This window comes from Rhinoraja longicauda, chromosome 10, assembly GCF_053455715.1.
Source record: "Rhinoraja longicauda isolate Sanriku21f chromosome 10, sRhiLon1.1, whole genome shotgun sequence".
Taxonomy (NCBI): domain Eukaryota; kingdom Metazoa; phylum Chordata; class Chondrichthyes; order Rajiformes; family Arhynchobatidae; genus Rhinoraja; species Rhinoraja longicauda.
The window spans coordinates 8,636,879-8,660,623 of NC_135962.1; the positions used below are offsets into that span (position 1 = coordinate 8,636,879).

General features: G+C 38.3%; 1 protein-coding gene across 2 annotated transcripts in view; it reads left to right on the plus strand.

Moving 5' to 3' along the window:
• Positions 1 to 22,991, plus strand: part of knl1 (kinetochore scaffold 1) — a 53,790-nt gene extending 30,799 nt beyond the window's left edge. For both annotated transcript variants that reach the window (XM_078406173.1, XM_078406174.1), the window contains 16 exons: positions 38 to 182; positions 780 to 838; positions 1,263 to 1,361; positions 3,142 to 3,257; positions 4,485 to 4,575; positions 5,266 to 5,382; positions 7,809 to 7,896; positions 9,446 to 9,541; positions 10,536 to 10,575; positions 11,272 to 11,352; positions 12,794 to 12,894; positions 14,792 to 14,857; positions 18,571 to 18,680; positions 19,827 to 19,945; positions 20,610 to 20,732; positions 22,350 to 22,991. In XM_078406173.1, the coding sequence (XP_078262299.1) occupies positions 38 to 182; positions 780 to 838; positions 1,263 to 1,361; positions 3,142 to 3,257; positions 4,485 to 4,575; positions 5,266 to 5,382; positions 7,809 to 7,896; positions 9,446 to 9,541; positions 10,536 to 10,575; positions 11,272 to 11,352; positions 12,794 to 12,894; positions 14,792 to 14,857; positions 18,571 to 18,680; positions 19,827 to 19,945; positions 20,610 to 20,732; positions 22,350 to 22,500 (1,602 nt within the window). In that variant the 3' untranslated portion in view covers positions 22,501 to 22,991. The remainder of the gene's footprint in view (positions 1 to 37; positions 183 to 779; positions 839 to 1,262; positions 1,362 to 3,141; positions 3,258 to 4,484; positions 4,576 to 5,265; positions 5,383 to 7,808; positions 7,897 to 9,445; positions 9,542 to 10,535; positions 10,576 to 11,271; positions 11,353 to 12,793; positions 12,895 to 14,791; positions 14,858 to 18,570; positions 18,681 to 19,826; positions 19,946 to 20,609; positions 20,733 to 22,349) is intronic.
• Positions 22,992 to 23,745: the final 754 nt, after the last annotated feature.

Here is a 23,745-nt window from a genome sequence, read left to right on the forward strand (position 1 = left end):
GGCATTTGTGTCATATTCAAAATGATTTTCAACACAGGTCTGTATTACGCCTGTTGTGCAGTGGGAAGGAGTAGGACATGAAAGGGGAGAAAATAACTTGCCAAATTTGACGACCAAGAGCCAGGAGAGCATCATTTCCTTGGATTCAACCAAAGGTGATGGCACCTCTGCTCATGCAATCCGTAAGTTGTGATGTAACACTTCAGTCCATTTGTAGAGAGTATGTTTGTTATTGTCACGTGTACCAAGGTACAGGAAAGGATTTTTGTTGTGTACTATCCAGTCAGTGGATAGACTATACATGATTACAATCAAGCCGTCCACAGTGTACAGATACAGGATTAAAAACCTGTGGTATATCCCGTTTACTTTGGTTCATCCAATGGATGCATACCTTTTGGAGAATAGCATGAAATGCTAATTGTTTGGCATTTGATACTATCTGCTTGCTTATGTTCATTTATCGAAAACATGGTGCTACACCTTTTTTGTCCGGGAGTTATAAGATTTACTGTGATTATGTGGCTTTAAATAGAACTGCAAGGTTCTGAATTTACAGATGTCTTGGATATTTTAAACTATTTGTTAATCAAACAAGATTGATTTAATCATAAATAATATTGAAAATTATGTTTTTGTCATCACTACATGCAGTAATGATCAGATGAAGGGTGGAAATGAAAATAGGGCTTTTAAAAGGTCATGAACTCATGATTGTTAGTTGTGATGAAAGGAATGTGGTGATTTAACATTATAACCATTTTGAAACCTTTTCTCAGCTCCAAAATGTAACTTAAATACATCCCTCGTGATCTTGGAAGAGTCCGAATTGCATAAGGTATGGTCATTTATTGTCTGTCCCGTAAATTTGAGTAATTTATGATAATTGAATGGACATTTATTCAGTTATGTTGACTTTTGTATAAAGCTGCATTGAAGGTTCCATATCTTTTAGACTTTTTGCTCATTAACAAGTACCTTGGGCAACCAAAAGTATGCTATATATATTTAATAAATTGCTGCATTTCAAAGAATAATGCACCTTTTAGAATAGAGCCATATGTAAGTTAGTTGCAGTTTTATAAAATGTTTAAATTTTGCATTAAATGTTTCCTCAATTTAATGGATATGCGACATGGCTTCAAATATGCGGTATGGCTTCAAATCCAGCATTTTCTACATAATATAGATACTTGCGTACAATGTCTTCCAAAAGTAGTTCTTTGAAAGCTGAATTTTTAAAAAAATGCTTTCCTTTGTAGAAATTGATGGATGGTGAGGTCACGGTCCGGGAATTCTTCAAGTTCTTCAAAGTTCAAATACGTGCACAGAAATCTCGCCAGAGTGAACTACACGTCAATGTAAGAGTACATAAGATATTTTGTCTATTTTGTGCTCTTTTCATGTAGAAATATTTTGAAAGTTCTACTAAGTTTGTGTTTCATTATGAACTTTTAACCAATAAAATGCATTTATTTGTGTATTTTTACGTTTTTTAGATGTCCCTTTGTTCAAATTTTGGTATGAAGTTGCCTGTACCAGTTGCCACTTTTAAAATATATTAAGTGCAAACAATTTGAAACATGCCCATAGCTACATTTTATAACTAATTGAAGAAGGTTATGAGTTTTTTAGTTTGTTTTATAAATCCAGGTTTACAGTTCTGAAAGGGGAACCAAGGTACTAAAGTAAAATATAAGCAGTACTGTTTTTGTTGCTGAATGCCCACATGAGGGGTAAAATAGAGCTTTAATGTAGGACCCAACTGAGAAGTGAAAGACAGTAGATGAAGCTTGGCATTTACCTGGATGGCCAATCGACCATTGGGAATGGGCAATAGACAATAGGTGCAGGAGTAGGCCATTTGGCCCTTCGAGCCAGCACCGCCTCTCAACGTGATCATGGCCGATCATTCACAATCAGTACCCCGTTCCTGCCTTCTCCCCCTACCCCCTGACTCCGCTATCTTTAAGAGCTCTATCTAGCTCTCTCTTGAATACTCATGCTATTTTCTACTACTTATACATTTTAGCTGCAGGTAAAATATTATTACCAAAGTTTTATCAATGGAATGTAAATTTGACATTAGCTGTTTCGTGGTTACAATCTCTTCACATTATTCCAACATGTCAGCCTGGTGGTCTCTGCCTGTCAGCAGCACTGCTCACAGGACCAATGTTCCACTGTCAAGAATGGTAATTATTTTTTCCAGCTTTTTAAATGGTGCTCAACTTTAAAAATCACTTAAGTATTGTGGCAATGTCTTTATGTTACATTCAAGCTAACTATTCTCTGTCCAAAGTATATTAATTTTTTTTGCCAATTGAATTGCACAAATTATTGCAGCAAAATGTGTGCTTGTCATTTAAAAAAAATATATTAAAATTGCTTTCTTTGATAACAGACATCTAACTCTCAGCACTTCAACATGTTGCATGATGGACTTCAAAAGCACTTTCCATCATGGAGTTACTCAGCGTGTTACCCCAAAATCTTGTAAACCAACATCTGCAATTCCTCGTTTCTACACTTTCCATTATGTTTCATTTAGAAAGTATTATATGGCAGTGGTAGTACTGGATTTTAAAAAAAGAGTTATTTAAAGCTATTTTTTAACAACCTCTTGATGTCCCCATAACCTTCTTAAGAACAGGCTGCTAATTTCACCATGCGAGGCCACCTAAGAGTGTGACTATGGAAATTGACAAAGCTATTGCTTCTGTTGATTCTCGTGCAACAATACTCTATTTTTATTCTATATTTATTAAACAATGTAACATGCGCTGCTATTTCAAGCCAATCGAAACCAGCCAGTGAGCATGGGACATCCTCATTCTGTACCATTGTAGCTAGGCATGGAAAGACAATAAATAAATGTTTGTTAATTGATCTCAACATCATTCATAACAAATACTGTGGAAGCATTTTACTGTATTGACTGATTTTGTGTATTTTCCAACTAGTGGACACAATTCACTTCTGGATGTCTGTAAAAGGGGAACCAGTTGGTAACCCATGGTCTGTTTGTTGACCATTGAAGCTTGACCATTGAAGCTTGAATATTTCTTGGTTTTATTATCAATTCTGAGATGCAGCTGAATTGCTATTAATTCAAAATGTATTATTTTATTTCTTGACCAGCCTGAATTAGACAAATCCTCGGGACTGGAGAATTGGCTGGCTGTGAAGTTTGTTCACCGACCAAAACGAGAAGTCTATGAAGAAGATAGCATTGCACTCTCTGCAGCCATTAATGAGTAAGTAAAGTTAAGGGAGAGTCTTTGTCTCACAGACAGAAACCTGGGTTTCAATCCTGACCTTGCTTGCTGTGAGTGTGGAGTTCTTGTAATTTGCGGACTTTTTTTCTGAATGCTCCAGTTTCCTCCCAAAGACATGTGGGTTGGTAAATCAATTGATTACTGTAAATTAATCATCTTACATCACCTAACATGCAGGTAAATAGTAGAATCTTGGTCTGATGGGGAGAAGAAAATCAAAAGGGATTAGATGAAGGATTAATGTAGCAGATGGTCAGCATGGACTCGATGGACTGAAGGGCCTGTTTCAATGCTGTATAACTCTGTGGAATCTTGAACTGTAGTCTGGCATAACACATTTTATTAACTTAATAGTTATCAATATAAGATCTTATTAATAAAAAATGGAGTTTCACAATTTAAGTCAAATGGCATTGTGAACAAAATATAATTGAATGTAAGTTTAAATTTGTTTGGATTCATTTTAAATAGTTAAAAATGGAAAGATCCAGGTCATTAAATGGCAAGAAAAACTGCAGAGCCGGGAAATTTGGTATAAAAGCACAAAGTGCTTGAGATGTTTAGCAAGTAATGCAAAATTTGTGGGGATAAACTGTAAGTGCCTATCCTATCCATATACCTGTCCAAATGTTTAAATGTTGTGATGTTTACCTCCTCTGGTAGTTCATTCCATATACCAACTACCTTTTGTGTAAAGAGAAAAGTTGCCTCTCGGGTTCCTATTAAATATTTTCTTTCCCCCCCCCACCCCACCCACCTTCACCTAAAGCCTATGTACTCCGGTTCTCGAATCTCAGCTCTTGGTAAAAGGCTGTGCATTTATTCTCTCATGATCTTGTACACCTCTATAAGACCACCCTTCATCCACCTGCACTTCTGGCACCATCCTCATAAATCTTCTCTGTACCCTTTCCAGCTTAACACCTTCATATAACAGGATGACCACAACTGAACACAATACTCCACATGTGGCCTCACCAATGGCTTTCACAAATGTAACATAACTTCCCAACATCTATAATCATTACTCTGCCTGAAAGCCGCCTAGACCATACTATTCATCTGTGATGCCACTTCCAAGGAACCATGTACCTGTACTCCTAGATCCCTCTGCTCTACAACACTCCACAGAGCCTTGCCATTCACTGTGTAGGTCCTTAGTTCTAATTATTTAATTCTAATTATTTATTTTCTTCTGCTTTTCAGCCAGAAGGACCAGTTGTTAGACCTTGATAAACTCCTAGCAGAGGTGAACTTTCCACTTTTGAAAGAGGTGATGCAAATGACAAAAGAAGAGGTAATTGTTGATTGTACTCTATGATTTGGTGAAGTTTAGCTATGTTCAGTTTGGTCTTTTCTAATCAAAAGTTGTAATTGCTCTTTCTTGCTCGTCTGTCTTCCTTTTGAAAGAAGATGCATAGAGTCATAGAGTGATTCGGCCCAACTTGTCCACACTGGCCAACATGTCCCAGCTACACTAGTCCCACCTGTCTGCGTATGGTCATATCCCTTCAAACTTGTCCTATTCATGTACCTGTCAAACTGTTTCTTAAACGTTCTTAACCTCCTCTGGCACCTTGTCCCATACACCCACCACTCTTTGTGTGAAAAAGCCACCCCTCAGATTCCTATTAAATCTTTTTCCCTTCACCTTGAACCTATGTCCTCTGATCCTTGATTCCCCCACTCTGGGCAAGAGATTCTGTGTATCTACCCAATTTATTCCTCATGATTTTCTACACATGTTGCATGTTGATATTCGGGGTCATGGCTGCCCTCAATCTTCTTTCATTGATAATCATGACCTAATTTAGGTTTGGTATATGCCCACCAATAATTTTGCTGCATTTTAAACTGTTAAATTAGACATTTCTGTGAAACAAATTTAATTTGAAAGTTACGGTAATGATGATAGCAGGTGAACTTCAGGATTTTTATGGTGAAAAATGGCCTTGAAACATTTTAATTGGATTGTATTTTTTTGTAGTTGCAACAGTTTCGTCCCTGTCTTAATGCCAAGAAAACCACTTTTGTGAAGAGGACTAAAGTGATCTGCCATGAACAAAAGGTTCAGCTATATTTGTCACAGTTGAATGCATTGAAGGTAATTATACTTTATGAAACACTGCCAGCAAGACTGGTACAAGGATCTAGTTATTGGGTGCAAGATCCAATCCTCGGCCTGAATAATTCTGTATCTCCAGCTCTTCCTTGCTCAACTTTCTATTAAACTGGCATGATTAACATTCATCGGAAGTTAAAATAGGGAAAAAATGGTTTTAAACTTGGTTTTAAATCTGTAAAACTACAGTTGCATTGTAGTCATAAATTGATGTATACTGTTGGTTTTGGTTGTCAGATATTTGGTTAAAGGCTCAATGTAGGCTCACAGACTTCATTTAAACACTGCAAACAGCTTTTCATTCAATAGTGGTCTTAATGTTTAAATTTAGAATGGAAATTAACAAGATTTTCTTCGATCTGATTGTCAAATCTTCTTTCCTGCTGCATTTGCATGTTGACTTTTACAAAGGTGAACCCATTTTTTTGAGAGAATTAAATTTTTAAAAATGTATTGAGTCCGTGAGTTTGAGGCTTGTGTCAAAGATGTGATTTATTTAATTAAATTATCCTGGAGATTTTTAAGCTAAATTATTTTGAGTTTTATCTTCTTTTAGAAATCAACAAATATGTCAAGAATAATCAGAATAAAGCAACTCAAAGTAACTATATAATGCTAACAAGGCAATGAATTGGAATAGTTTTCAATTAGTTTCCTTCATTTCACTGGAATGCACTGAAATCCCCTGCTAACTCCACCTTCCATCTCCTAATATCTTCCTTATGCAGCCACTGTTTTTTGTATTGACAACCTTCAGAGTGTTGAAATAGCAGAGTGTGAGAGGGTGAAATTATTAATATTTTGAAAGCGTGGGAGTCCTTGGGATTCCAGTGATGCCTCTTACACTGTGTGATATCCATTTCCATCTGCAGCATGTACTCAATGAGAGTCTTGCTGTCAAGACAAAATATGTTTGTACAAATATTTAGCCTGTTGAAATAGTGCCTCAGCTCTCTGGGCCGTTTTGAAGCAGCCATACAATACGAGATGAATGCTTCAAAGCTTGCTGTTGTAAGAACGTGGCTCTTGCACCAGCAATTGAACAGTTGAAGAGCAGAAAGAAGGAAAGGAAGAAGTGAGAAATAACTTAGTGTCTTCCGGCCTCTGAATTCTTAAACGTAATTCCAGGAACAAAATCATCAAATCCCCATTCAGTAGCAGTCCTAGATTTTTCTGCTAATGATCATGACAACATCCTCTTGGCTAACAAATAGTAACGTAAAACCACTGCAGAATAAACATTCCAAATAGAAAATTTGCAAATGAAAAATCTAATTAAATATTGGTCTTCTGAATGGAGATTGCTGAAAATTGTGTTGCATTTATGCAGATTCTAATTTGCTGCCTTTCCTTTTTAATCTACTTGAGCACTGTACTCTCCAGGCCCATCCGCCTCAAGTTCTACAATATCCCTCAAGTCTACTGTTCCCAAAAATCTATCTACCTCAACTTGAATATAGTTAATCACTCTGAATTTACAGGGATCTGGGAAAGGGAAAAATCTGGACACAACACTATGTTACAAATAGTCAAGTTATGTAGCATGTGGGAAGTGCAAAATAGTTAATGTATCAGGTTGATTTTAAGTGTTTTCTGACTGGAAATGGCTCCTCCAACCATTATATGATGCCTTTACTCCCATTATTATATCTTGTGGAATGACTTTTAGTTTGGCAGAAAAATCCTTTAAAAATAGCTTTTATGGTTTCAGTCTCATTAATTTGCCAAGTAGTTAATCAAAGGTTAATGGGAAATATTTTGGCAACTCAGTCCATTTTAAATTTAAGGTGATAGATTATTGTAAGGAAAGATTATAAAGGGATATAAAAGGAGCTGAGGTGAGCATTGAAATACCAGAATGGCAAAACAGGCTAAAGTGTTGCATATCTTGCTTCTCATCCTGATTTGTTCTTGACACCGAAGATACACACAAAATGCTGGAGTAATTCAGCCATACAGGCAGCATGGTCTGCAGAAGGGTATCGACCCAAAACGTTGCCAATTCCTTCTCTCCGATGGGTCTGAAGAAGGGTCTTGACCTGAAGTCACCCATTCCTTTTCTCCTGAGGGTCTGAAGAAGGGTCTTGACCCGAAACATCACCCATTCCTTCTCTCCAGAAATGCTGCCTGTCCCGTTGAGTTACTCCAGTATTTTGTGCCCATCTTCATTATCAAAAGAGGTAAGCCTTGAGTGTTTGATATTTTCCACTTTAAAACTGAATCTCAATGATATCTTTGCTTTGGATGTTATAACATGTCCTTGGGAGATTGACAAAACAGATTTAATTACACTGTGAATACCATTTAGATAAAATTTCCCTGCACTACCTTGAACAGATACATTACCGATTTAAACTAATTTTGGAATGATAAGAGTGGCATGTTATGTTTCCTGATTCCTATTTTAGACACAACGTCAGCAAAGGAAGGAATACGAAGATTACTTGGATGATATGATAAACAAAATGGATGACTGTCTTGCGTCATTAGATCTTGGTAATTAATTATATATCTTGGATAGCTGAAGAACCTTTCCTCATACTTCAATTTCGACTGTCTTATACCTTGTTAATGTGATTAACTAGTGCATGCTTTCTGGTAACTGATGGGAGGGCACCTTCATTCTCCATTATGATAGCCTGAATGATGGCGCTATCTACAGAAGTTTTTACACCTCCTACTTTGGAGTTTGGTGGCATCAACTGATGCAGAAGCTGTCCTGATGTTCATGATAATGATGAGTGGTGATGCAGCTGGAGCAGACATTGTCGCATTGCATGTAACAGTCAATCATGTTCTCCATTTTTTTTAACCTCCTACTCTGTCTAACCCCGTGCCTACTAAATGGTTAGATCCCATGGGATCCAAGGTGAGATAGCAGAATGGATAGTAAATTGGCTTCGTGGAAGGAAGCAGAGGGTGATGGTGAAAGGTTGCTTCTCGGACTGGAGGACTGTGACGAGTGGTGTGCCACATCATCCGGAGCTGGGCCCTTTACTGTTTGTTATCTATATCAATGATTTGGAGGAGAATGTACAGGGTAGAATTAGCAAGTTTGCAGATGATACACAAAAGTGGGTGGTATTGCAGGTGATGAGATGGTAGTCACAAATTGCAGCAGTATCTTGATTGGTTGGCCAGGTGGGCTGAGGAATGGTTGATGGAATTTAATACAGAGAATGCAAGGTGTTGCATTTTGGAAAGTCTAACATTGGCAGGACCTATACTGTGAATGGTAGGGTTTTGGGAGTGATGGTACACAGTTCCTTGATGATGTCGTCACAGGTAGATGGGATGGTCAAAAAGGCTGGATAGGACGGGTTTAGAGGGATGTGGGCCAAACCCAGGCGTGGGATTAGTGTAGATGGGACATGTTGGTTGGTGTGGATAAGTTATGCTGAAGGGCCTGTTTCCACACTCTATGACTCTATTGTATGGCTTTCAGCATTCACAATTATATTAGAGAAACCAAATGCAGATTGGGTGATCTACTGGGTAACCACTTTCTGGAGTACAAAGGGGGGCACAGTGGTGCGGATAATAGAGCTGGTGCCTGGCAGTGCCAGAGACCCAGGTTCAATCCTGACATCAGGTGCTGTCTTTGTGGAGTTTACATGTTCGCCTTGTAAACGTGTGGATCATTAGCCGGGTGTGGATTATTAAAGTGTGTGGCGGGTGGATGAGAACCCGTTTGAATGTGAGCTATTACCTTTTTTAATCATCAGCAGGTGAATAATCACAGTTCTAAAAACTACCTCCATGGTAACATATCTTGGCTTTTGAATGACTTAAATAATTAATCCAACAAAGCTCCAACCCAATTTTGCTGTGTCCTTTTAATGGCAATATGTAGCTGTAATAATCCATTTTTAAATAATTTTGTCCCAAATATAGTTCTGAATAGGTTTTTAATTCTTTTGTATAAATGCTGTCTGATATGCTGTGAATTTCCAGTAATTCCTGTATTCATCTTTCTATCAATTTACAACAAATAATACGCCGCTTCATAGTGCAAATTATGATTTTTTATTTTTTTTTAACATAGGAAATTTAGGACCTCTTGTAGAATGTAGCATGGATGACATTGACCATGATGAGAGTTTGATGCAGCTGAAGCAGATTGTGAATGAGAGACATGAGGGTAAGAAATTAGATGATATAATCAGCCGACGTGAAATAATTTCCCCCGAATTTCTCATTATTTGCGAGTCATCCAAAATAGCAATGCTTGGATGAATTGGTCTGATTTTTACAATTAAAATGCCAGTTTCCAAATGACTGTGACATGACTAATATTAACTGTTTTGTGTCAATCCTATGTAAACAACCTATCGATGCAGAAGTAAAAAGTGTTTTTTCTCATTTGTATTTTAGTAGAAGAGATTATGCTCTCCTGTGCACTCTCCCACGCAACAGGCAATCCGCAGGATGTCTTCTTTCTGCGTCCCACACTTCGTACTTTATTTATATTTTGGGCACTGTAGCCGACTGTACTCTTAAGGCATCTATGGGTTTATTTTATTTCCCGTTATTGGTGGAGTGTTCGTTAAACTAGTTTCTCGTCCATGATGCAAACAAAACATTAAACTGGGCAATAAGAAGAAAAGTTTATAATGATGTGATTATAAGTGTTTCAAAACAAAGTTTAAAGGCATACATTTTGACATGTAGAGGGAGCTGTTCTCTGTCTACTTGTCTCTGTGTGATGTATATCCATAAGAATTTTCTTCACAAACAGCAGCTCCCATCGCATTAATTTCCTAAATTGTTTGAAATATTCCCTGCAAAGATCTTACTCTTGCACATTTTGTACAGAAACATAGTTTTGTATGTTTGTTGGGGTAGTTGTGGTTCTGTACATTTGAATTTCACTTGACACAAGATGAACTGAATTATAATACTGAAGCGATTTATTTGCTTTGGGTATCGCTAAAGCCTGGAAATGGCCTGCATGTCAAAATGTTATTGTCTTTGGATTAGTACATACTCAAAACGAATGAATGTAATTCATCTGGATTTAGCTGAAGCACTTTTTGTTGACTGGCTTTCCCAGGTTTGCATTTTGAGTATTGGCTTCTGTTACCTGCTACAAGAAAACTGGCAATATGTTGTTTACCTTTGTCCCTTCTCTGCAGATCTGAGGAATCTTCAGGCAGAACATTCTAAAATGGAAAGGTATTTATGTTTAATTAATAGTTGTGATTTCTAATGTGTATTTACACTTTTTGGTACAATAAATTTAAGATTTTGGTTTTCCAGCACTAATCCATTGTTTTGTTTTCAAGAACTGACATTAGTGAGCTGAAGTTTCTAAATGTTTACATGAATGAATATTTTCGATCTTGTTTGCTTGAATATGTCTGCTGGTTGTGTATTGGTCATTTTATTGAGATGTAAAGATTTTTGGCTCTGGATCAGTTTTAATTTGATATGCAAATTTAAGGGTTTATTTGAATTGGTGATAACATACTTGTTCTGATTTACAATGCTAGTTATAAATAGGGGCAGATGTAATTTGATGGAACAAGGTGGTGAAGCGTTTGTGCAAGTTACTTTTAGAGGATGGCTTAAAAAACAGGGACAAAAAGTAGAAACTATTGCTGAGCTGTACAGAACAAGAGTTATTGTGATATCACACCATTGGAGGTCTCATCTGCTAAAAATAAGCTTGTTCGTGTTCTTTGTAGATAAATTGTGGATTCTCAGGTGCTCTGAAAACACTACTACCTGGAGGTTGTCCTCCAAGAGTAACACTCCTTCATTTGAGCTGCAGAGTGGCACTCCAGCTCAGATTCCTTTGTATTTCAGCAATTTTTTTAATCCTGCTATTAATTTTTCACTTTCTTGGTGTTCCTTTTTCCTCTTTTTCAGTGAACTTGCTAAAGTCCTTGGTGAAAAATCGCAGCAGGAAAACGCTGCCAAAATGTTGGAACTTAATGAAGAATTTCAGGAGTAAGTGCTGAACCGCTGTGTTAGAAACATAGAAACATAGAAGATAGGTGCAGGAGGAGGCCATTTGGCCCTTCGCGCCAGCACTTCCATTCATTGTGATCATGGCTGATCATCCACAATCATCCCCATTCCTGCCTTCTCCTCAAATCCCTTGATTCCATTAGCCCCAAGAGCTCTAACTTACTCTTTTTTAAATTCATCTAGTGAATTGGCCTCCACTGCCTTCTGTGGCAGAGAATTCCACAAATTCACAACTCTGGGTGAAAAAGTTTTTTCTCATCTCAGTTTTATATGGCCTCCCCTTTATTCTAAGACTGTGGCCCCTGGTTCTCGACTCCCCCTACATTGGGAATATTTTTCCTGCATCCAGCTTGTCCAGTCCTTTTATAATTTTATATATTTCCATAAGATCCCCTCTCATCCTTCTAAATTCCAGTGAATACAAGCCCATTCTTTCCTCATATGACAGTCCCGCCATCCCGGGGATTAACCTCGTGAACCTATATCACTGCCTCAATAGCAAGAATGTTCTTCCTCAAATTAGGAGACCAAAAGTGCACACAATACTCCAGATGTGGTCTCACCAGGGCCCTGTATAACTGCAGAAGGACTTCTTTACTCCTATACTCAAATTCTCTGGTTATGAAGGCCAACATGCCATCAGCTTTCTTCACTGCCTGCTGTCCCTGCATGTTTTCTTTCAGTGACTGGTGTACAAGGACACCCAGGTCTCAATGTACTTCACTTTTTCCTAATCTGACACCATTGAGATAATAATCTGCCTCCTTGTTCTTGCCGCCGAAGTGGATAACCTCACATTTATCTACCTTACACTGCATCTGCCCACTCTCAACCCGTCCAAGTCACCCTGCAACCTCCTAGCATCCTCTTCGCAGTTCACACTGCCACCCAGCTTTGTATCATCTGCAAATTTGCTAGTGTTACTTTAATTCCGTCATCCAAATCATTAATATATAATTGTAAATTGCAAGATTCGAGTTCTGCAAAGATTCTATTCACAGCAGAAAATCTTGACCCAAGTCGTCTGTAAATCTATCACCCCTTTTGTGTGGACAATGATCGATTCCTCAATGTGTATGTTTCTAGATATTTTTGTTTGTAAAGTTCAAATTGGGGTCATTGGCCAATATCGTAACTGCAGATCCACAAATGCCAAGTCAGCAGATAACACAGATTTTGAATTTTTAAATATCTAAATTTCAAATGAACACTTTATTTGAAAATGGTAAAATGTATTTTACTAGATTGTAAGAGAAAATTATGGTCTACCCTCACCAGCAGGATAGCAGTATGCTTCAATTTGCCTCAAAATGTGCCTATTGTCTTTTCTTCAATATCACTACTTGACGTGTGATATTAGTACCTGATGAATATTTTACATTTTATCCTTTTCTTGCACTAATAAACTTCTGTTTTTCAGGCTTCTAGAATGGACATTGTTGCCGTGTCAAGATGATCAAGCTGTTTACAGTTTTCTTTATGGCTCCTTAGAGCTGACATTGCAGTATGGGAAGGCTGAAGGTAGTTACAAAAATTGAAATGTATTTGTTTTGTTGGTGAAATAATAATTGGTACGGTGCAGTTTTTACTTGAGAACTGAAATGTAATGATTATTTTCAATATCGGGATATAGGCATCAATGGTAAGCACAGCACTTTTTCTCCCATCACTAATTGCCCTTGAACTGAGCAATCGTATCATCATATCATATCATATATATACAGCCGGAAACAGGCCCTTTCGGCCCACCAAGTCCGTGCCGCCCAGCGATCCCCGTACATTAACACTATCCTACACCCACTAGGGACAATTTTTTTTAACATTTACCCAGCCAATTAACCTACATACCTGTACGTCTTTGGAGTGTGGGAGGAAACCGAAGATCTCGGAGAAAACCCACGCAGGTCACGGGGAGAACGTACAAACTCCTTACAGTGCAGCACCCGTAGTCAGGATCGAACCTGAGTCTCCGGCGCTGCATTCGCTGTAAAGCAGCAACTCTACCGCTGTGCTACAAGCAGCTGAGCAAAGTTGAGAAATTACTCGATTGTTGTTAGCTTGGGGATGTTTCAGTTGGAGCAAATAAGGACAGCAGATTCCCTTCCCTAAAGAACATAAATCGGATGGGCTTTTAGAACAACTAATCATTTTGTGATTACCTTTGCTGACTTTAGCCTCTTTATTCTAGATTGATTTAATTATAAATTAGCATTCCGTACCTGTTCAAGTGAGATTTGAACTGTGGTACGTTCTGGGGTGATTGTCTAAAGGTTTGTCCAAGTGATTGTAGTTAGCAATTGTACGTATTGTTTGGCACACAACCCACAAAGTTTTGCAAATATGTTTTTCATTTCTGCATAATCTTAACAGAAAAAAAGACAAGTTATTCAGCCCAATTAATTTAGTTTAGAGCTACAGCTTAGGAGCAGACCCTTTGTCCCACCGAGTCCATGCCAACCAAAGATCACCCGTTCTATCCTACACACTGGGGACAATTTACAGATCATCCCTTTCCTTTGGAGTACAGAGGCAAAAATCGAATTTTCTGCTGTTTTCCAGCAATCCCAATGGCATTTTCATACATTTCAAGAGGTAATAAATTTGAGGTTCTGGTGATTTACATTTCATTAAATAGTGGAATTAATTAATGGTGTAACTATTGCTTGGTGTGTATTTTGACAAGAAGTTTTGCAGGGCCTCACATTCAGGAATCAGCTTCTGGGTACAATGGTAGTGCCGTTGTTGCACCTTGGTTTGATTCCAAGGTCCAATGATGTCTGGATTTTTCCCAAGTGCTCCGGTTTCCTCCCACATATCAAACAAGTGCTAGTAGTTTAACCTGCTACGCTAAATTGTCCTGAGTGGGTCAATGATCAGGAATTGTTCTGAAAGCCAGCATAGATCTGGACTAAATTGTTATAACAATTTTGACTGAAATTGTCTGTGGCACTGCATTTAAATGCAGGTTGGAGAGTGAAGAGAGCAGGTACCAGCTTGACTGTTAAACGTTGTGTAAGAACCTGCTTGATATTTATTCAAAATATCTTTCTGTTTATCATTTGTATAGTGATAAATACCTTTATCAAGAGATACAGTATGAAATTAACATTGTATCAGTTGGGTTAAACTGATAGCAGTTGACTCCCAATCTAAAAGGCATTAAACAGCTTCCATGCAGTTTGGATTTGTTAGTAATATCCCCTTTCTGTCAGAAGTTATATTTTTAAATTGTGTTGGAGCACTTGTGAAATGGAGACATTTTAAATAGAGCGGTGGGAATTTGTAGCATTCGTATTAGTGGCATGATAGTAGGAAAAAGATAATGCAGCCCCATGGATTTTTATAGTATTTTTCCGTTTGTTCTCAAAGTTTTATTCAATTTTTGATAGCTATTTAATTTATTCTGTTCTGATTGCAGATGCAGATCTTTCACCTGGTGAGAAGTGCAGAATTCTTGACGTGAAAGTCGTCTCTCAGTTGGATGGTAGGTTAAAAAGTTAATTATTTGGATAAGTTTCCACATTTCTGCTTTTGTTATTATTATTTTCCAAAAGCAATTTTAGATTAATTTAAAAATTCTCCTTTTGATTTTATTATGAATTTAATTGAGGCAATTGAGTTAGGTCCTTTAGCTATCCTCCATGCACTTTCAACTAAGTTTAGAGATACAACGCGGAAACAGGCCCACCGGGTCCTCGCCGACCAGCGATCCCCGCATATTAACACTATCCTACACACACTAGGGACAATGTTTTACATTTACCAAGTCAATTAACCTCCAAACCTGTATGTCTTTGGAGTGCGGGAGAAACCGAAGATCTCGGAGAAAACCTACACGGGTCACGGGGAGCACGTACAAACTCCGTACAGACAGCACCCATAGTCGGGATCGAACCCGGGTCTCTGGCGCTGCATTCGCTGTAAGGCAGCAACTCTACCGCTGTGCCACCGTGCTGCCCTAAGTGGGACACCATCTCTATCCTCTTGGCCCATGTTTCTCTGCAGCATGCACATCACAATTCCCAGAGGAGAGGAGGAGATCTGAGGTACACACAAAATGCTGGAGTAACTCAGCGGGTCTGGCAACATCTCTGGAGAGAAGGAATGGGTAACATTTCGGGTCGAGACCCTTCTTCAGACTGATGTCATGGGAGGGAGCGGGATAAAGATAGAATGTAGTCGTAGACAGTAAGACTAGTGGGAGAACTGGGGAGGGGATGGAGAAGGAAAGCAAGGACTTTCTGAAGTTAGAGAAGTCAATGTTCATACCGCTGGGGTGTAAACTACCCAAGTGAAATATGAGGTTCTGTTCCTCCAATTTGCGCTGGGCCTCACTCTGACAATGGAGGAGGCCCAGGACAGAAAGGTCAGATTGAGAATGGGAAGGGGAGTTGAAGTGCTGAGCCACCGGGAGATCAGGTAGGTTAAGACGCACTGAGCGGAGGTGTTCAGCGGAACGATCGCCGAGCCTGCGCTTGGTCTCGCTGATGTAGAGAAGTTGACACCTAGAATAGCGGATACAGTAGATGAGGTTGGAGGAGGTGACATTGAGCTGAAAGCTGCAATTTGTTGATTTGCCCCTATGAACAGATTCTTATGCATCTGTTCCTGCATCTGTCCCTGTGATTCACAAGATCAGATTACAATCCTACCCCTAATGATAGGTTAAAAATCTCAAGACTTAAAAAATCATAACTTAAACAACATTTGGTGGCTAAATTGTAAAATAATGTAATATACTCTTATCATTAATCCAATTCTACTTAAATGGAATAGCACTGCAGGGTTTAATTTGTCACCCGTGACCCTATTATATTCCACTTTAGTCAAGCCAAGTAAGGATGTTTTTCTCCCAGAAGGACCCGAGTAAACCAGCTGATATTTATGAAATGATCTGCTGGTTTCATGGTACACCAATACAAATTTTTCAAATTCCAGTTTTATTTAATTTAAGTTTCCCTTTTCTGATAGTATATATTGTTATGCCACTGCACCCCAACTAATTGATAATATTTGGCAAATTTTGTTTGGTTGAAGTAAAAACGTGCCATTTGTTGGGGAGATAGAATCTTGGAGGCTGTGGGAACAAGATAGTCACCATCAAATACAATAGGAAATTTAAGGGAAGGCAGAGAGCGATTGCAATTTACGTTAAGTTTAGCACATGGTATAGATAAGCTTAATAGTTTGGGTTGCATGAGAACATGGAATAGTACGGCACAAAAACAGGCTGTTCTGCCCACAATATTTGTGCCAAACATGATGCCAAGACCAACTCTTATCTGCTCCATATCCCTCCACTCCCTGCATATCCATTTGCTTATCCAAAAGTCTCTCAAATCCCACTAAAGTATCTGTCTCAACTGTATTCGGCAACCTGTTCCAAGCACTCACTACCATCTCCGTATACAAATGTTGCACATTTCCACTAAACTTTGTCCCTCTCACCTTAAAATTATGCCCTATAGTATTTGATTCTTCCATCCTGTGGAAAAAGGTTCTGACTGTCTGCCCTATTTATGCCTCTCATAATTTTATGTACTTCTATCATATCTCCCTGCAACCTCTGGCATCACAGAGAAAATAATCCAAGTCTATCCAAGCTCTCTCTCTAGCTAATGTCCCCTAATCCAGGCACCATTCCAGTAAAATTTCCCTGCACCCTTTCCAATGACTGCACATCCTTCATGTAATTAGGCACCCGGAACTGCATGCAGTACTCCCAATGCAGCCTAACCGAAGTCCTATAAAGTGCAACACCTCGCACTTGCTCGGATTAAATCCCATCTGACATTTCTCCGCCCATTTCTAACTGACCTATACCTCGCTGTATGAAGCACCACAACCTTCATCTTCTATCACTAAGCCAGTTCAGAATCCATACAACCCAAGTTACGATTGATCCTGTGCATCTTCATCTTCTGGATCAGCCAACTATGGAGGACTTTGTCAAATGCTTTGCTAAAAATCCATGTAGATTACATCCACTGCCCTATCCTCATCAATCACCTTCGACAGTTTTGCGGAAAAAACCCTCAATCGTGTTAGTAAAATATAACCTGCCATGTACAAAGCCATATTGTCTTCCCTAATCACCCCATTCTCTTCCAATGGGAAGTAAATCTTATTCCTCAAGAATCCTCTTCAATAGTTTCCCTACCACCGTCGGCTCACCGGCCTATAATTCCCTGGATTCTCTCTACATTTTTTAATGAAAGAACACCATTAGCCATCTCCAGTCCTGCAGGACTTTGCCTGTGGGTAGAGAAGACACACAGATCTTCCACAAGGCTTTTGCAATCTCCTCTCTTGTCTCTCTCAATGACCTGGGATAGATCCCATCAGATCCTGGGGATTTATCCTCCTGAATGCTCTTAAAGAGCTCCAACACCACACCTCCTGAATCTCAAACTGCTGTTGCATATTAGTATTCTCCACACTGATCTTGCTGTCCTTGGTGAAAACAGATGCAAAGTACTAATTTAGTACCTTGCCTATATCCTCAGAGTCCAAGCACAAATTCCCTTCTTTATCCCTGAAGGGTCCTACCCTCTTCTTGGTTACTCTCTTGTTTTCAAGATAGGTATAAAAAGCTTTGGGGTTTTTCATCCAACTCTACAAACCCACATGGTGGCCCCTTTTGGCCCCTCTAATCGTCCACCTGAGTTCTTTCCTCCTTTATATTCCTCAATGACCCTGTTTGATTTCATTATCTTAAACCCTGCATGTACTTCCTTTTACTTTGTGACCAAATTTACAAGCACTATAGTCATGCAAGGTTCTCTTACTTTGCCATCCTCAGCCTTCCTCTTCACTGGAACCTGATGGTTCTAAACTTTGATCAACTGGCCTTTAAACAACTCCTGTGTGTGGTCTTGCCCATAATAACTGCTGCCAGTGTACCCTCCTGAACTCCTGGTCTAATTTATTTCAATTTCGTACCTTCTTGCAAGGTCCAGCCGCCTTCCCATTCAAAACAGTATTACAACTTTTGGAAGATAGACACAAAGCTCTGGAGTAATTCAGCAGGTCAGGCAGCATCTGTAGAGAAAAAGGATGTGAAAATGCCCAAATTTAAAAATGAATCCTAGGTTTTAAACAAAACTCTTACTTACTGAATCTGCATGGATAATATTCTTCTTTTCAGCAAACTTGCTCAAAACCATGTTTTTTAAAGCATTTTGATATATTTTGCAGAGGAAGAAACACCTGCACACTCAAAGCTTGTTCATGAGCTAATTCTGACATACTGGAAGAATCGAGACAGTTGGCATCAGACACACTCAAAAGAATCTCAGCTCCCCATGGTATGGATAAAATTACGCATCAACATTTCTTTATCATTAACTAGTTTCTGCTTTCCCCCCTTTGCTGTGTTTTGGGTGTTTGTTTGCCTCTTGTGGTCCTTGCATCTGTTTCCTGTACTTCATTTATAATCCATTAAATATTTTACTGCTTATGGTTTTGATGAGAGGTCATCAACCGACCGAAATGGTAAATCGGTTTCTCTCGTCTCAGGCAAAAAGTGATCAGTTACCTTCTAAAATCTTTTTTTTTTTTGTTGTATTTCCAGCATCTATTGAATATGACGTTGTCATCTCACTGTCCTTTTATAAGGGGAAGGAAATGGACATAATTATGTGACAAAGCTATTGGTTAACCATGTTCCCGAAGAGTATTTCTTTAAAACTAGTCGGGTCTGATTTTCATATCATTTGTATAATTTTACCATCTGATAGGATTTTTTGACAAGCCCTCTTTTCCACCCTTGCAATTTGTTCCCGAATGAAAGTCTGAGAAACAAGACTTGTATCTGATGTCAGCTGATCAGGCCAACATATTGACTTTAAGGAGAAGGGTCTATGAATCTACATAAATCTGTCAGATCTTAATATTAAATAATTAAAATTCTCAATGCTCATTTCCCAAAAGTGTCAGTTTAATATGTACAAAGAACAAAGGGAATTATTAATAACACTCTAAAGGTGTTTTCTTACATGAAATTAAGAAATTGAGAAGCAGAGGCATTACATAGACAAAATTAATCAAATCTCAGGATAATTTCCACGATTCTAAATTGTCCCAGTACTGAAATAAATGTTACTAACTGGATTTACGCAGGAACCTTCAGGCTGGTTCCTTGGTTAACCAGAAGCTTTGTCCGTTATAAACTGCAATTAAGGGTGAAATAAGTGTAAATGCAAGTGCAATATTTTTGTAATATTTCTGCGAGACATTTATGCAAGGTCTGTTCAGTGTTGTATGAAATATTGCATGATATTTTGTCACTGCAATACTGAATTTTCTGATAGCAGTATCTCAAACAAGCCATTGATTGATCCACTCTGAACTGGTTGGCTAAAACAGAACATATTAACTTCAGGGCATATGTACTCAGGGCGATAGGTACTTAGGTCTACTATCGGTCATATTCTGTTTCTTTGCCATTCCAGCTGCTACTTGATCTCTCGCTTGTGGTGAGTCGATGCCGAGTACTTGGTGATGAACTGGAATACTTGTTGAATTGGGGGTCAAAATTTGATATATTGAAGACACAGATTCAGCACATGGAGTAAGTGGAGCTGCAGCAGTGTGCGCGCTTTGACAGAGTGGTGCATGTATTTGGGGAGCAGGAGCTGGGAATGAAGAATCAATATTTTCAAAGCTCAAATACTTTTCTTCCTCATTTATCTTTCTAAAGTGACCAGGCATTAGATTTGTGTCATAAAAACAGAAAATACTGGAAAGATTCAGAAGGTCAAAGAGCATCTGTGAAGGGGTGGGGTGGGGCAGAGAGAGAGGGTTAACATTTCAGGTTGAAGATCTTCATTGGAACTGGGACCAGGTTCCAACGAAAGATTCAACCTGAAACATTAACTGTTTCCATAGTTACTGTGTAACCTGCTGAATGTTTCCAGCATTTTAGATTTACAGCATCAGTAATATTTTAATAGGGCTTATCTACTGCACAATTAATATAATGCCTTGTATGGTCTTGCTACTTGTGGAAAGTGCAAGTTGCCATAGTGTGCAGCCATCCATTTCAAAATATACAGTGCACATTGAAGCAGAGTAACAACAGTATGTAAAGGGTGGTACAACAAAGACTAACATATATTGGCAACATCAAGACTTGTACTGTGCCTCAGTTTTCATTTTGATCTGCAGAGATCTGCACTATCTAGATTCACTGTTATATTCTGACCCGTCTGAATGTATTTGCTTTTATTTTGTAGTGTGAAGTTCCTTTTCTCGAGTTATGAAGCATTGTCGAAGTTTGAAGTTACTTTTCATATTATGCCTGGTTATCCATGGCTTCCTTTGCAGTTCACATTTAATTCTTGGTTTGGAAACATCAGGTGAGTCCATGTATTCTCTGCCGAATTTCTTTTTTGTATTCCATGCTCTGCTTTGGTATCTTTAGTGGTGGATAGTACTGGTTTAGTTGTTTGGTATCCTGACAAATGGACAAATCATAGCAGATCTGGAGACATCAATGTCTGAAGACATCTGGAGCAGCAGTTAAATTACCCGACTAATAATCTAGAGGATTCGAAGAATAATCCTTTCATGGCAGTCATTTTGTTTAATCTGGATTTTAAATAAAAACTAGTTAGTAGCAATGACCAAAAAGAAATGGTGGTTAAAAACCCCTCCGGTTCACTGGTACCCCTTTGGGAAGGAAATCTGCCATCCTTACTCAGTCTGGCCTATTTATAACTTGAAACCAGTGAAATGGCTTTGCAAGGTGCATAGTGCAAGGACAGTACTGGATGAGCAATGAATGCTAGCATTACCAGTGACACCAAGATCCTAAATGAATACATTTGAAAAAGTTTGAAACTGGCCGGAATGGTCATTCCAGAATTTGCATTTAAGTAATTAGATAAATTTGGAATTTTAGAAAACAAGTTTTGGTAATAGTGAGAATGAAACTATCATATACTAATATACCAAATAGACACAAGAAACTGCAGATGTTGGTTTAAAAAAAAAAGACAGATGCTGGCATAACTTTGTGTTAGTCCAGCACTTTGAGACAATAGTACTATTTGGTTATGTCATGTGAGGTAATCTGCTGACCCCTGTGTGGTTATTCGTTGTCTAAAATAATCAACAGTAACTAGCCACTGGCTTCAAAGGAGGCCAAACTTCCCAGTGAATGCCTTGTCCCGTGTACGGAAAAGAAAACTCAACTTGAATTAGGTGGATATAGCTGAATAGAAGAATGGAGCATATTGTGGTGATTACATTACTAACCCTACCCACATTTGGTGACAATGGCTCAATTTTAAAGTAAATTGTCTCTGGTTTTGAAATCCAGTATTACCCATCCTCTTTTTTTTCATTCCAAGTATGGGATTAAACCTAAGTCTTCGTGCAATAACCCTGTTAAACATCAAGCCATTATTTTGTAGTCATCGCCCTTTAACTTACCAACCATAAAGTCTATTGCACATTGTGAATTGATTTGATCTTCAGTCGTAGATCAGCCAAAATGCTTTGTCATTTACCTGAAATGTACATCATTTGTCGTTTACTGGAAGACCAGTCTTTTTTTATACAATTGTATATATCCTGGGGAAATTGTATGAGCCAAGAGTTTATACAGTTTTATGGGCAGTTTTGTAAACATGTTGCTGTTTAATTGAAGGTACATGATTCCTAGAGAATTTTGCAACTGCTAGAATTATTATAAAATATTTCAATTTGAAAATAAATGTTTAACCAATAACCAATGTTTACCACATTTTTTGCGATTATAAATGTTCTAATGTTTTATCAGGTGAAATACTTTAAAACCTGTGGCTAAAATGTGCATTGCAACTGTATCATTAATATGATGATAACTAGACCCCTTCAACTTATAAAGTAATTCTTTGTAAAAATAAAATTAGATTGCATGCTTGTTACAAGTTGTTTTTAATGATGCTGGAAAATTAATATTAAGAAATAAACCTTTGTTTTATTTATAGTGGTGAACATATTAACAAAGTCCTACTGACTGTAAAACCAGGACATGAGTACCTAATCAGGATTATGAAGAGTCTGTTCCTGACGCTGCTCACCAGACCAGGAGCTAACAGATTCGTGACAACAGGTCTCTTCTTGACCAGGAAAAGATGATGAACATTCAGCCATTGTTCACAAATCAGCAACAATTTGTAATTATTCTAATTTGTACCATAAAACAACCAAGGATGGCTCTGTAAGTTGTTGTGAGTGGCCTCCAATCTTTGTATGTCAAGGAATTAGAGAGAATCTGCTGTTGAATACAATTCAGACAACATAAATGGAAGTTTCCTCTTGGCTGTGATGAGCTTGTTTAAATTTGTAAAGCACAGTTCCTGCTGGCCACAGGACTACACGATAATCTGCCTACAATGTTGGCTTTTCTATTCTGAACGTTAATAATCATCACTTCAGTAAAATTGAAATGAAAATTCATATCAATGCAAGGTTGGTGTATTTTTCATGACAAATTTGACTGCTACACAGCGCAGGAGATGGCTTCCTCATTGGAGTTCAGTATAATGAAACTTGATGGATGATACGTCCTCTATTCCCTAACATGTTTCATTTACTTGAAGGAGTGTAAAATAAATAATGCCTACATGACCATAAAATATTGATGTTTTTTTACTGAAAATAAAGTTACATTTGCCATTGATCATGATTCTTCTTTTAAATTTTATTTGTACTTATTTGAGCATGCAAACCTCTGTTTATCCTCTCATCCAAAAGTATTGATGCTGTGTCTGCAGTCCTTTGTTCAATTGCTGGAATGATGCTTAAACCTGCTCAAAGATCAGGGTTTTGGCAAATTAATTAAACTGACACTGACGTTCTAAGTTACAAGAACCTCAAAAGACAACAAAACAAATAATCTATTGGCACTGGTTCCTCTCATTATTTCACTGCACTGTGATGCAATGAAAAACCTTTTGCACACCATCCAGTCAAATCATAATTTACACGGGTACAATGAAGCCCAACACAAGTATAAAACAAACTAAAACAAAGTGCTGTGGTAACTCATTGGGTCAGGCAGCCTCTCTGGAGAACAATAGGTGCAGGAGTAGGCCATTCGGCCCATCGAGCCATCACCACCATTCAATGTGATCATGGCTGATCAATCTCAATCAGTATCCTGTTCCTGTCTTCTCCCCATACCCCCTGACTCCGCTATCCTTAAGAGTTCTATCTAGCTCTCTCTTGAAAGCATTCAGAGATTTGACTTCACTGCCTTCTGAGGCATAGAATTCCACAGATTTCTTCTTGCGTTTGAGGCAACAGAAGTTATGAAGCTGCTTCTGCTTCTGCTGTCTGTTTGTTGTCGGTCGCCTGACTGAGGTCAGTTGACAGGGCTCA